The following is a 14957-nucleotide window of genomic DNA, read 5'->3' as shown; positions in this document are numbered from 1 at the left end:
TTCCCCAGCTGGAAGCGGGGCAGAGGTGCAGGAGCATGAACACGCTAAAGAGGGAGAGGAGTTGGTGGGCAAGTGCCTCAGCTTTCTTGCCTGTCAGTGGGCAGTTCTGACGTGTGTTCAGTTTCTCAGACAGTTCCCAGCAGGGCTGAGCCCACCCGATAAGCCCTCACCAATGTGCCCTTTAAGGACACTCCTTCCTCTCCCGTCTCACTCCTTCCGAGTGCCTCTGGGAGTCACCTCCTAGATCCATTATTGGTATCTCAGTCCTGGTTCCGAGCCGGATTTTGGGAGGAACCCCAAAGAAGACAAGGACTCCTTTGAAAATGTGGAAAAACAAGGTCTCTCTCCCAAGGAAAATAAACCTACTCTGAAGAAACCTAGATAAGATTTGGTGGTGTTTGTTTTTTTAAATTCTCACCCAGGGATATTTTTTCATTGCTTGTATATAGAGTGGAAGAGAGGGGGTTGGACGGTGGAGGGTGGTGTGGGGAGAGAGAGAGAGAGAGAGAGAGAGAGAGAGAGAGATCAGTGTGAGAGAGATCAATGTGAGAGAGACACACAGATTGGTTGCCTCCCACACGTGCCTCTACTGTGCCTACAACCAAGATATGTGCCCTTGACCTGGAATCAAACCTGCGACCCTTTGGTGCACCGGCCGATGCTCTAAACATGAGCGACTGGCCAGGGCAAGATTTGGAGGTATTTTAATATTAGGACCAGGGTTCCACAACCACCCTAGCTTCTCTTTCCCCCCTGTCCCGAAAGATTACTGAGGGAGCCATATATAAGGATCAGCAGCCTAACTAGAATGAGATTATTAATAACTTTGAAGTGTCTAAAACCCCTTTATACCCTGTTTAAAATTCTGTGTGTGTGGCTGGCTCCTTCCACGTTTTTCTCCAAACTCCCTAACGCATGACAGTAGAAAAGGTGTCGGTAAGCAATGGCTGACACCTGTTTCTACAGCCAGGCTTCTGCTGTGCTTTCAGACCTGGCAACTCGGGCACCTTCCCCGGAACTGCAATCTTCTAAACTCTCATTTTCCACCTGTTGGAATCGTGTTATCTCTGCAGGGTCTGGTGCAAATGCCACCACCTCCATAAGTCGTTCTCCGGTTACACCAACCAATCAGAAACCTGCTACCAGCTCCGTTCCCACAGTTCCTAGCGATGGTTTGGTTTTGAGTCAGCGACCTGCCTGCCCCCGCAGACCCCAGACCCGGCGCAGGGCTTCCCTAGGGACAATTGGTCTGAAACGTGTTCCGCTGAGAACAGTTTTGCACCGAGCCCAATCCATGTTGATACCTTTGAAAATAGGTTTTTATTGACTTCAGAGAGGAAGGGAGAGGGAGGGAGAGAGAGAAATATCAATAATGAGAAATCATTGATCGGCTGCGTCCAGCACGCCCCACACGGGATCCAGCCCGCAACCCGGGCAGGTGTCCTGGCCGGGAATCGAACCGTGAGCTCCTGGTTCGGAGGTCCACGCCAGCCTGGGGTTGATACCTTCTTTTCCATTTTACCAAGCGCGTTTAATTTTCACCTTGTGAATTTCCCCAATGGCCTAAGCGGTCAACCCGAGAAAACAAGTTCAATGAGGTCACACCAAAGGCAAAGCCCTGGAAAAACGGGCCAAATCTCACTTGTTTCATGGCCCAGGAAGCTTAAGGGGTGGGGGGGAACCCCAACTTTCAGAAGCCCCCCAAGTCAGATGCTTTTTTGAACTCCAGACCCAAAGCTGAGAATGGAGAGAACTCGCTCCCGGCCCAATTAGGTGGCCGAGAGAACCGCGATGGGTTAACGCGGAGAGAACTTCCCTCCTGGAAAAAAGTGTCGTCATGGGACAAGCTTCCAGTTCCACTCCGTACGTGGCCCGGGCCTTTATCCTAGTTGGCGGTCTTCCAGCGCCCGAGGCCACCCCACCCTGCTGCTCCCTCGGGCTTCTCCACACCCAGCGGAACCGTTTGCACGTCTCGAGGGTGTGACGGTGACGCCGTGACGTCGCTCGGAGACGGGCCGCGAGCGGAGTACGTACTAGCGATCTCGAGGGACTGGGGCCCCTGGCGCATAGAAGCGCGCTGAGGGCACGGGGGCGGGACTAGCATATGACTGATGTCCACACACGCCTATCGCCTTTCTGATTCCTTCTCAAACAAACCAATGATAGCCACCACGGAGACGGCAACGTGCCCCCCGCCGCCAGAAGTGGCTCCGCCCCTCCCTTTGGCCGCCTTTGGCCGCCATGCTTAGTGTGGCCACCTCGTCTGTGCTACTTGAGGGCCTTCTCTGGCTCTCCGATGTCCTCGCTGGACTCCCGCCTAAGCACCCCTGCCTTTTCACTGTCAACTTGCACCTTCCCGGGCTTCTTGCTTGCTCCCTGCTAATTCAGCCGCACTTGATATGGCGGAAGGGGGCGGGGCCGAGGCGGGGCGTGACCGGCGCGGTGACGTCAGCGCGCTGCGTGTCGGCAGGTGAAGGGAAAGTTTGGCCCGTGCGTGGGGCCGGGGTGGAGGGCGGGACAGAGGGGCCGGGCCCAGGCGAAGCTCCAGTAGCTGCTGCAGCGGAGGCCCAGGACGGGACTTGGACCGGGCCGGGGAGTGCCGGACGCAGAGGAGCAGGAGGCGAGATCCGCCGGAGCTTCGAGCCCCCGCCGCTCCGCCGCGCGGTGACCCCGCACCCAGGCGCCCTGCGGACCTGGTTGTTCTCGAGGAGATTGGTGGGGTCGCGGCGGCAGCGGTTGGGGGTGGGGAGAGGCGCGGCGAGGAAAGGAGAGAGGTCAGCGAGTTGGAGGGAGGACCGAGAGCTCAGCTGCCGTCATGTCCGAGGACTCGAGCGCCCTGCCCTGGTCCATCAACAGGGACGATTACGAGCTGCAGGAGGTGATCGGTGAGAGCTGGCGCCCCTGAGTGGGGAGGCACCGCTCTGGGCAGCGGGTGACACGCGGGATCGTGGAGACCCGCGGGATCCTGGGCACTAGCGGGAGCTCGGCAGCGCAGGACGCACAGATATGAATGGGCGCTCGTGGGGCCCCCGGGTTGGTGGGGCGCGCGGGTGAGGCTCCGGGTTTGTGCCGCGCGGGAGGGGATATTGAGTGACGCGCTCGTGGGGCGGGGTGGGGCGGGGTTGGAGGGGCTCCGCATAGACGGACGCAGTGATAGATGTTTGAACCTGAGCGACAGATGTCTCCTGGGGAGGAAGAAAAGTGCAGGCTTGTCAAGGCTGCGCAAAGAAATGGGGTGTTGGAGTCGAGACACAGCCACCTACCTCCGTGGGGGATTGTGGGATCGGGTGCTTTAGTTCATTCCGGCCTCGGGGGAAATGCCCCCGAAATGCCGGGCATCCCTGGGGTGGAGCTGGGTGGGGATCCCCTCGAGAGGAAGCTGCAGGTACCGTTCTGAGCAACGTGGACACAACTTCCTACCGCGCGGGATCGACTCTCTGTCCGGGGAGACAGACGTGAAATAAGTAGACAAATGAAAACAATTACAGGCTTTTGGCAAGTGCTGGGAAATGAGATGTTCTGATAAGGAGTGACCTGGAGACCTCCTGAGGGCGATTTCAAGGAAAAAAAGTCCTTTTCTGCGGCGTTGAAGCTGAGCACGGAAGGATGAGGAGGAGGCTGGAAGAGCCTAGGGGAGATGGTCCCTGCCGAGGGAGGAGAAACGGCAGAGGTTCCGAGGAGGGGGCCAGCTTGATGTGTGTCAGGAGCCGAGGGGCAGAAAGAAAGGAAAGGGAGAGGCGGGACCTCGGGGACCTTCGCCGCCCTGGTAAGGATTTTGGAATTTGAAGTGTTACTGGAGAGCTTCAGGCGGGGACATGGCATCGAGTGGGCCTGGCTGCTGTGTGTGGAGTGGATTTGAAAGGGGTCCAGGAATACCCGTTGGCAGAGCACAGAACTTGCGCGGAGATTGTCATTCTCCGAGAGGCACGTGTGATGGGGGATGATGGGGGAGGTGTTTGTTGGAAAACAATACTCCTGTGACTTTAGAGATGAAAAAAAGGGGTGGGTGTCCTTAAACAGAAGCCCCGTCCAGCGGACACGGGCAGACCCCCGTTTGTTGAAGGAAGGAGGTTGTCTCCTTTGCTTTATCAGCATCCTGTCCTAAAATTCGTTCTATCGCAGAGACGGGCTGGACGCTCACTAGCTGTCACGGGGGTGTGAGTGTTTATTGTACTGGATCTGCGTTTTAGAGAAACTCGGTCATGTTTCTCTTTTCCGCTTGCCTCTTGTTTCAAAACAAATCTGGGCTCAGTTTTGTCGGAAAGACATCATATCTTCTCCCTTAAGCCTCTTCATGGGCCTGTGTGCTCCTTACGTGCTGTGTCTTGACATGTGCGGGTTGGTGCAGCAGCACAGCTGCTAGCCAGGGCTCTGCCTCCAGAGATTGCTCCGGGCCCCTCAGAGTTTCATGCCGAAGGAAGGGACTAAGGGGGAGATCCCAAAGCAGTGTCTGAAACCAAGAAAAGCGTCCCTGTGGTGGTTTTAGAAGAGGAGTTTTTGCTTTCCTTTTGGGTGGACATCTTTTTAGGGGGAAGAGGATGCTTATGGTCATTCTTAATGCCTTTGCTATTAAGGTGGCATCAGAGTAGAAATTTGGGGACCAGTAGGGTGTCCGGGAGTGGAGACAGGGGAGTCTCAGTCCTCTGGGGTAGAGTTAGTCTTGTTCTCATTCAGAGTAGTCCAGGGATAAAAGGTTGAGAATGCCAATGTTAAGATTTGACCACCTTATTTTTTTAAAATAACTTTATGGAGGTATAATTTAATACCATAAAATTCACCCATTTGTAAGCATGAAGTTCAGTGATTTTTAGTAAATTTACTGTGTTGTGTACCAATCAGCATAATCCAGTTTTAGAATGTTTTCATCACCTCATTGAGATCCCTTGTGCCTGTTACAGTTCATCGCTGTTCCCACTCCCAGCCCCAGGCAACCACAAATCCACTTTCTGTCTCTATAGATTTGCCTTTTTTGGACGTTTCATGTAAATGGGATCATATAACATGTGGTCTTTTGTGTTTGGCTTCTTTCATTTAGCATAGTATTTTTAATTGTTGAAAACAATTTTATGGAGGTATAAGTTATATACCATAAAATCCACCGGTTTTAACTGTATTGTTCTATAGGTTTTTAGTAAATTTACAGAGTTGTTCAATCATCACTACAATCCAGTTTTAGAACATTTTCATCATTCCAAAAAGATGCCTCATGTCCATTTGTAGTCACTCCCTGTTCCCACCCCCTGCTTCAGGCAACCACAGATCTACTTCTGTCTCTCCATATTTGCCTTTTCTGGATTTCCATGTAAAAATAATCATATAATATGTGATTCTTTGTGTTTGGTTTCTTTTATTTGACATAATTTTTTTTGAGGTTCATTCATGTTATAGCTTATAGTATATATTATGCCCCTCCCCTCCCCCCTTTTTTTGGATACCACTTGCTGGACATTGGGCCTCTGTTTTTTGGCTGTGAGCACTTCATGTGAACATATTTCATTTTTCTTGAGTGGAATTGCTGCATCAGAAGGTGAAGTGACTGTACCATTTTACATTCCCATTAGTGATGTACGAAGGCTCCTATTTCTCTGTACCCTTGCCAGCATTTGTTGTCTGTCATTGTGGTTGTAGCCATTCTAATGGGTGTGAAGTAGAATCTCATTGTGGTTTTTTTGCATTTCCCTGGTGACTGATGATGTTGAGCATCTTTTCATGTGCTTGTTTATTAGCTTTCCATGTATCTTCTTTGCTGAAATCTCTATTCAAATCTTTTGTCTTTTCGGGTTGTGCTTTGGGTTGTGTTCTTATTGAGCTATAGGGGTTTGTGTGTGTATTCATTCTGGATTTGAGGACTTCGTAAACTGATACATGATTTCAAATATTTTCTCCCAGTCTGTACCTTGTCTTTTCAGTTTCTTTCTTTCTTTTTTTTTTTTTAGAGTACTTATTTTATTTTTAATTTTAAAATTTTATTGTTTAAAGCATTACATATGTGTCTTTTCAGTTTCTTTTTTTTAAAATAGTTGATGTTTTTTAAAAATATATTTTATTGATTTTTTACAAAGAGGAAGGGAGAGGGATAGAGAGTTAGAAACATCAATCAGCTGCCTTCTGCACACCTCCTACTGGGGATGTGCCCGCAACCAAGGTACATGCCCTTGACCGGAATCGAACCTGGGACCTTTCAGTCCGCAGGCCGATGCTCTGTCCACTGAGCCAAACCAGTCAGGGCTCTTTTCAGTTTCTTAATGGCGTCTTTTAAAATACAAAAGTTGCCCAGCCAGTATTGTTCAGTGGATGAGAGGACCTATGAACCAGGAGGTCACAGTTCATTCCTGGTTAGGTCACATGCCTGAGTTATAGGTTCGGTACCCAGTCAGGGTATGTGTGGGAGGCAACCAATTGCTGTTTCTCTCTTACATCGATGTTTGTCTCTCTCTCTCTCTCCAATCAATAAAAACATTTAAAAAATACAAAAGTTTTGAATTTTGATACAAGTTTAATTTATCACTTTTTTCTTTTATTGATTGTGCTTTTTTGGTGTTGTAGCTAAGAAATCTTTACTTATCCAACATCAAAACATAAAAAACAGCCCTAACTGGTTTGGCTCAGTGGATAGAGTATTGGCCTGTGGACTCAAGGGTCCCAGGTTCAATTCCAGTCAAGGGCATGTACCTTGGTTGCAGGCACATCCCCAGTCGGGGGTGTGCAGGAGGCAGCTGATCGATGTTTCTCTCTCATCCATGTTTCTAATTCTCTATCCCTCTCCTTTCCTCTCTGTAAAAAATCAATAAAATATATTTTATAAAAACAATAAAAAAACCCATTAAAAAAAAAAAAGCAGAAACCCGATGTTCATAAAGTGGTGTCTGAAAAAAAGGGAATATAATATATGCAACAGGCTACAACATGAATGAACCTCAAAAAAATATGCCAAATAAACCAAACACAAAGAATCACATATTATATGATTTAGGACTCTGATACATTTGAGTTAATTTGTCTGTATGGTGTGAGGTAAGGTGAACCATTTTGTTTTACAGATGAAAACACTGAGACATAGAAAGGCAAAATGACTTGTGTGGAGTCATAGAGCTAATTAATGGCAAAGGCAGTACTGGTGTCCAGCTCTCCTTTTCCTATTTCAGGGTCCTTGTTCCTGCATCTGTATTTGATTAGTTTTTGGATATAAACTGGAAGGTGATGGTCAGCGTCTGACAGATTAAAGGAATAGGCTTACAATGAAAACATCTGGCAGGAGCAGATATTTTGTTGATAACCCTTTCTGATGTAGTAGGATTTGTTCTCTTTTGTATATACTATTCTTAGAATGTTCTCCCTCTCATTAGTAAGTTCCTGCCACTCCACTCCTCACACACTCTCACCCATCTTCCCAACAGAGAGGAAAAAAAAGATTTTCCTCCAACTACAGCCTAGTACTGGTACAAGTAGCAAGGCTCAATAAAGCAGTGTGTTCTTATTCTAATGTTTCTTCTGTACTGAAATGTTTGGAATACAGGATTTTGTAATAAGCTGTGGTCTTCAAAATAAATTCTTTGTTGTTTTCAGATTGCACTCAGTTATTTTCAGGAAACAAATGCTTGGAGTCCAGAAAAGATAAAGCTTGGGGAGGGGGAGGTTAATTTGAATTTTTTATTTTCAAGGGATTGTATTATAAGGAAACTAGAGGCCCGGTGCATGAAATTTGTGTGCAGGTAGGCTCTCTAGGCCTGGCCATGGGGCCTTCCGGCTGCCGGCCGGGGCCTCCCTTCATTCTGCATCTCCTCCTGGTGCTCAGCGCACATCATAGTGAGCGATAGAACTGGTCTCCCAGTTGAACTCCCGTGGGGACACTTTGCATATTAGCTTTTTATAGTTATAGATGGTATAATGATGTCTTTCCGACCAAAGCACATTATATTTATTTGAACTGTAATTTTTTTTCATGTGTGCTGCTTAGTACTATATTTGTGGGGTTAATATTTCTTAATATTTTTGTTTTGTTCTCTCCTTTTCTGGCAAAATCCTATAGAGAAAAGAAAATTTCTTAATTTAAACAAAATAAAAACATACAGATTCAGAATTCAAAGGACTTCCTTTTAAAGCATTTTATTATCTTAAACATTTTTTATAAGATTTGAATTTCTTTAAGTATATTTACTTGTAACAAATGTTAGTATTGGTCTCTCTATAAATCATCCATCTTTTCATTGTTTTTGAGATCCTTTCTAACCCCCTATTATTGTGTTAGAATTCTGATCAGGTGTTCAGTAGCCACACATTTTGATGTCTAACATAGTGATTTCCAAATGCAGATTTCAGGATCCCACTCTAGCCCCCTGCATAAGTGCGAAAGACATTTGCTCTATCAACAGTGATGCTTAAGCAATGGTTAGTGTATTTTTTTCCCATGATTGGGAGACTTAATTATGGCAACATTTTTAATAAGGCCAGCTTTGTGCCAACAGCCTCATAGGCTTGTATCAAACAGGGATTGCATTTGGCTACATGTAATGGAAAATAAATAATAGTAGCTTAATAAAATACTTTCCCCCCATTACACATAACAAGAAAACTGGAGTGGCAGCTAGGTGCCATCCGACACCCAGGCTCCTAGTTTTCACTCCGCTCCACTCAGCACATGACTCTCATTCTCGAGATAATTGTTCCACCTATATAGCCTCGAGCCTGTGTTCGGGCTGGAAGAATATGGCAAAAGGACAAAGGCACGTGACAACTTAGTTGGCACCCTTTCATAGGACTTTCTTTCCTGGAAGCTTTACTCGGTGGCTTCCATTTCTTTTATTGGCCAAAACTGTGTAATTGGGCCATTTGCAAGGGGGGGCTGTGAAATGAAGCTTTTAGCTGGGCACAAATTTAGGTGAAAGTTTTGTTGTTAAAAAATAAGGGGAAATTGTTGGATAGGCAACTAAAAACGTGGGCCTCGGTTTTTTGAAAAAATTAAAACAGTTAAAGAAGACATTTCAAGTAAATAATTTAACCTGACACATAGTATTCAGTTAATAAATGTTAGCTTTAACCTAAAGGGGCAGCTGCCTACCAGTTAAGAGCATGGTGCTGAAACATCATGTAGTTCTGGTTTCTAGGTGCTACCCTGCCTCTTACTAATTTATGACCTAAGTCTTACACTTGCTTACATTGCTGTTCTTACACTGCTTTGTAAGATCAATAATACCTAACTCACGAGATTATTCTGAGGATTAGATGAAAACAGCAGCACGAGTAAAGAAAGTGCTCAGGACAGTACTTGGCACACTGAGCAAGTGTTCAATAATGTTAGGACGCACGGCAATCGCGAGGAAAGGCCCGTAACACGGGGCTGCTTTTGTGTTTGTTCTGCCCCAAGCAGGTCATTATTTTTTTCTTGAAAACATATGCCACTACTTGATTGATTAATTTGTTCAACAAATAATGAAGTCCTTATGGGCCAGGCACTGTTCTGGATGCTAGAGATAAGCAGTAAAACAGAGAGAAATCCCTGCGTTTTGGAGTTTATAATCTAGTGGTGAAGGACAGATAAAGCAGGGAAAGGGGTGGGGGGCTGCCAGGGATAGAGGCGAGTTTTAAATAGATCAGGACAACTTGGGCTGCTAGGTGGAGAATGGTTTTGTAAGGGTTCAAGGTGGAAGGAGAGGTTACCCAGGGGAGAGACGCAGTCGTAGCGGGGGTGAGAAGCAGTCAGATAGGACATATTTCAAAATTAGAGATGTGTGGTGGGATGGGATGTGAGACGATGTGAAGGTTTTTGGCTGGAGCATCTGGAAGGATGAGTTACCATCTATTGAGAGAGGAGATCACAGGAGTGAACAGGAGAGAAAGGGATGATTCATTGCAAAACCATCCGGCTGATTGAATACTTACTCCAAGCATATGGCAGTGTGTCTTTATTTCCATCTCTGTATGGAGAGAATAGCATGCCTTTTATGATGACTGTTCTCACAGCTGTCTCTCCAGTTCTAGGAGCTTTAATTTTCAACATGACTCTGACAAGAGGCCTTATTTAGAAAAGCGTTTACAAAATTGTAAATTCCCATATTTTCCATGGTTCAGGTGACAATGCTTTCGTCATCTTTCATAATAAACAGTCTAGGCTAGCTCTTTAGTAAATGTAAAACCTTACTAAAAAAATACTTAAAGACGGAATCTTTAGAATGTGTATCTGATATAGTAATGGCTGGTTAAAATTTTGGGAGAAAATATCTTCAAATGATTTGGTTCATTTGATAGGAATAATATCCTTTTTTTTTTTTTTTTTTTTACTTTCTCTTTTATTTTTTTTTTAAATATATTTTTATTGATTCCAGAGAGGAAGGAAGAGAGAGAGATAGAAACATCAATGATGAGAATCATTGATCCACTGCCTTCCACATGCCCCCTACTGGTGATCGAGGCCCCAACCCCGGGCATGTGCCTTTGACCGGAATCGAACCCAGGACCCTTCAGTCCACAGGCTGGCGCTCTATCCACTGAGCCAAACCGGCTAGGGCTTTAACTTTCTCTTTTAAATACCTGGGTGTACTAAAGTGGAGGGAGACTCAAAGGTTTTTAGTCCCCATCATGCTTTTGGGCATCTCCTTTTCTGTCTCAAGAGATATAAGTTACCCAATTTGAAGGATTTCAGGAGAAAGTTCATTCATATTTTTGTGCATTAATCCACTCTGTTGTATAATGTACGCTAATCCTGCAGTTAACTAACTATAGAGGACAGAAGAGTGTAAGAAGTGGGGATGAAAGGAAATGGTGCATTGAGATGCACAACAGTGTAAAATGGTGAAAGTTTGAATTAGGATGTTTATTAGAATTGTTTTATTTATACTTGCCATTATATAATCTTCACATCAGGCTGATGCTTATTAGAAGGCATTGGCGCAGTAGCTTTCACACCTTGACTAAACCACTTTTAAGAGATACATTTTCTTTTACTCTGTGCAGTGCATACTGATGTGTTCTATTTGGTTCTATTTACTCTAAGAAAAATGATGGTTGAAACCAGTAAGTTGACTTGTAGTTTGAAAAATTCCACACAAAGGGACCTGCTTTAAAGAAGAGATGAAATATTTTGAAAATTCCTATCTCGAATCCTGTTCGGTGCAGCCACTGTGGAAAGCAGTGTGGAGTTATTAAAAAAAATTAAAAATGGAACTGCCCATGACCCAGCGATTCCACTTCTGGGAATATATCCAAAGAAGCCTGAAACATTAATTCGAAAGAATATATGCATCCCTATGTTCATTGCAATGTTATTTACAATAGCCAAGATCTGGAAGCAACCCAAGTGCCCATCAGCAGATGAGTGGATAAAAGAGCTGTGGTACATTTACCTAATTGACTATTACTTGGCTGTAAATAAGAAGGAAATGTAGCCCTTTGCGACAGCGGATGGAATGGAGGTATTATGCTAACTGAAATAAGACAGTCAGGGAAAGACAAACACCATATGATTTCACTTATATATGGGTTCTAATGAACAAAATAACAAAAACAAAATAGAAATGGACTCATAGATAGAGAACAGTGTGACGGATGTCAGAGGGGAGAGGGGCTGTGGGACTGAGTGAAAAAGGTGAAGGTATTAAGCCAAAAACACAAACAAATGCATAGATACGGACACCAGTAGATTCACATAGTTGTGCAACCATCACCGCTCTAATTACAGAACATGTTCGTAGCTCCAGAAAGAAACTCCATACCCGTTAGCAGCACTCCTCATTCCCCTTTTCCTCTGACCCTGGCAACCACTAACCTATTCTCCATGTCTGTTAGGTTTACTATTTCAACAGTGTTACGTAAATGGCGTAATAAAATATGTAACTTTTGAGATTGGCTTTTTTTCACTCAACATAATGTCCTTGACATTCCTTTAAGTACTTGTGCATTTCAGTGGTTTATTTTTATTGCTGAGTAGTATTCCTCCATATGGGTTTACCCGCATTTGTTTAACCATTCATCTGTTGAAGGTTTTTGGGTAGTTTACAGCTTTTGGTTATAAATAAAGCTGCTGTGAACATTCATAAATAAGTTTCTGTGTAAACATACGTTTTTATTTCTCTGGGATAAATACCCAGCATACAAACGCTGAGTTATACAAGGCCATTTTTAGTTTTAAAAGAAATGGTGAAACAGTTTACCAGAGTGGCTGTACCAGTTTTTCTATTTCACCAGTCAATTAGTGTATGAGTGATCCAGTTTCACCATATCCTCACCAGCATTTTGTGTTCTCATTAAATTTTTTTTTTCAGCCATTCTGATAGGTTATCTCATCTCCATTGAATTGCTTTTGCACCTTTGGCAAAATCAGTGGGACACATTGGTGTGAATGGGTTTTCTATTCTGTGTGTGTGTGTGTGTGTGTGTGAGATGTGTGTGTGTGTGTGCCAATACTGCATGGTCTTGATTACTGTTAAATATGAGTCTTAAAATTTGGAAGTATAAATCTCTTAACTTTGTTCACATTTTTCACTATTGTGTTGGCTATTCTAGAGTCTTCCCTTTATATATATACACTAGAGGCCCAGTGCACGAAATTCATGCACTGAGGCAGGTGGGTGGGTGGGTGGATGGGTGTGTGTGTGTGTGTGTGTGTGTGTGTTTGTGTGTGTGTTTCTCAGCCCGGCCTGTGCCCTCTCGCAGTCCAGGAGCGAGCTCCTTACCACCTGCCTGCTCGCTGCTCCTTAGCACTACTGCGTAGGCAGGAGAGGCTCCTGCCACCACCGCTGCACTCGCCAGCTGTGAGCCCGGCTTCTGGCTGAGCAGTGCTCTTCCTGTGGGAGTGCACTGACCACCAGAAGGCAGCTCCTGCATTGAGCGTCTGCCCCCTGGTGGTCAGTGTGCATCATAGCGACAGGTCATTCTGGTCGTTCAGCCTTAATGGTCACTTAGGCTTTTATTATATAGATTTTAGAATAAGCTTTTCTATGTGTACAAAATACATTGCCAGGATTTTGATAAAATAGAATTAAACCTATATGTAGTTAATTTGGGAGTATTGACATCTTTATTGTGTTGAGTTTTTAAAATTATTTAGTCCTTCTTTACTCTATTTAATTGGAATTTTGTAATATCAAGCATATTTTTTCTGTTCAGATATTTTTTGATTTGTACCTAAAGACTCATTTTTTGGGATTACTTGTTAATGTTATTGTGTTTTAAAATTTTGGTTTCCACTTGTTTGTTGTTAGTTTATAGAAGCGGAATTGGTTTTTGTGTGTTGATCTTATGTCTTGTAACCTTACTAAACTCTCTTTTTAGTTCTAGGTACTTTTCTTGTAGATTCCTTGGAATTTTCTTTATAAATAATCATGTCATGTACAAATAGGGATAGTTTTATTTTTTCTTTTCTGGTTGTCTTTTATTTATTTCTTGATTTATTGTGGTGGCTAGGACTTCCATTACTATGATAAATAAGAGTGATGAGAATGGACATCCTTGCCTTTCCCCTAGTCTTTTAGGGAGAGCATTTAATTTTTCATCATTAAGTATGTTGTTAGCTGTAAGGTTTTGTTGTTGTTGTTTGGTAAATGTTCTTTATGAAGTTGAAGAAGTTTTCCTCTATTAGTTTGCTGAGAATTTTTTATCATGGCTAATGTTGGATTTAAAAAAAAATGTTTTTTTTGTGTCAATTTATATGATCATATGATTTTCTTCCTGAACCTGTTGGTATAGTGTATTACATTGATTTTGATTTAAAAAAATATTGTACCAGCCTTGCATATCTGGAATACGTACCACTTGGTTGTGGTATATTATCTATTGCTGAATTTGATTTGCTAATATTTTTTAAGAATTTTGCAGCTAAGTACACGAGAGATACTGGTTTGTGTATTCTTGTGATGTCTTTGTCTGGTTTTGGTCTTGGTAATTCTGGCTTCATAAAATGAATTGGGAAGTATCTTTGTTCCATTTCTGGGAAACATTGTGTAAAATGGCTGTTAATTCTTCTTTCAGCGTTTGGTAAGATTCTCCATTGAAACCATCTATGGCGATTCTTTTTTTTTTTTTTTTATCCTCAGCTGAGGAAATGTTCATTGATAATTTTTTTGTTGTTTTTTCAGAGAGAGAGGATGGGGAGAGGGAGAGAGAGAGAGAGAGAGAGAGAGAGAGAGAGAGAGAGATACATCAATCAGTTGCTTCAGGTATGCCCCAAGTGGAGATCAAACTAGCAGCCTAGGCATGTGCCCTGACTGGGAATTGAACCCGAAACATTTTGGTGTTTGGGATGTCGCTGCAATCAACTGAGCCCACCCAGCCAGGGTGTGGGGTGTGTTTTTTGTTTTTTTTATAGAACTTTTATATTACAAATTTGATTTTTAAAAATAGTTACAGGATTAGTCAAGTTACTTACTTTATCTTGGCTGAGTTTGGTTAGTTGTTTTCAAAGACTTGGTCCATTTTTTTCTAAGTTGTAGAATTATGAGTTAAAGTAGTTTGTAGTGTTCTTTTATCATTTTAAAATTGAAATAAAATTTACCATTTTTAAAGGGTACAATTCAGTGGATTTTAATATTTGTAACCATCACCACTGTCTAATTCAGATTATTTTATTTTTTTTTAACTTTACATTTATTTATTTATTTATTTATTTTTTAAACATACATTTTTTATTTTTTATTTTTTTAAAAATATATTTTATTGATTTTTTACAGAGAGGAAGGGGGAGGGATAGAGAGTCAGAAACATCCATGTGAGAGAAACATCGATTAGCTGCCTCCTGCACACTCCCTACTGGGGATGTGCCCGCAACTAAGGTACATGCCCTTGACCGGAATCGAACCTGGGACCCTTGAGTCCGCAAGCTGATGCTCTATCCACTGAGCCAAACCGGTTAGGGCTACTTTTATTTATTTATATATTTTTATTGATTTCAGAGAGAAAGGGAGAGGGACAGAGAGAGAGAAACATCAATGATGAGAGAGAATCATTGATCGGCTGCCTACTGCCGG

At 43.5% G+C, this 14957-nt stretch overlaps 1 protein-coding gene across 1 annotated transcript in view; it reads left to right on the top strand.

Moving 5' to 3' along the window:
• Positions 1 to 2495: 2495 nt before the first annotated feature.
• OXSR1 (oxidative stress responsive kinase 1) overlaps positions 2496 to 14957 on the top strand; it is a 72551-nt gene continuing 60089 nt past the window's right edge. Inside the window, exon 1 of the mRNA XM_070391600.1 lies at positions 2496 to 2885. Coding sequence (XP_070247701.1) covers positions 2816 to 2885 — 70 coding nt within the window. The 5' untranslated portion in view covers positions 2496 to 2815. The remainder of the gene's footprint in view (positions 2886 to 14957) is intronic.

The sequence above is a fragment of the Myotis yumanensis genome, unplaced genomic scaffold (genome assembly GCF_028538775.1).
Source record: "Myotis yumanensis isolate MYYU_CA2020_CCGP unplaced genomic scaffold, mMyoYum1.0.hap1 SCAF_14, whole genome shotgun sequence".
NCBI classification, from domain to species: domain Eukaryota; kingdom Metazoa; phylum Chordata; class Mammalia; order Chiroptera; family Vespertilionidae; genus Myotis; species Myotis yumanensis.
Note: the sequence above shows the minus strand (reverse complement) of the source record. Positions and strands in the feature narration are given on the sequence as shown.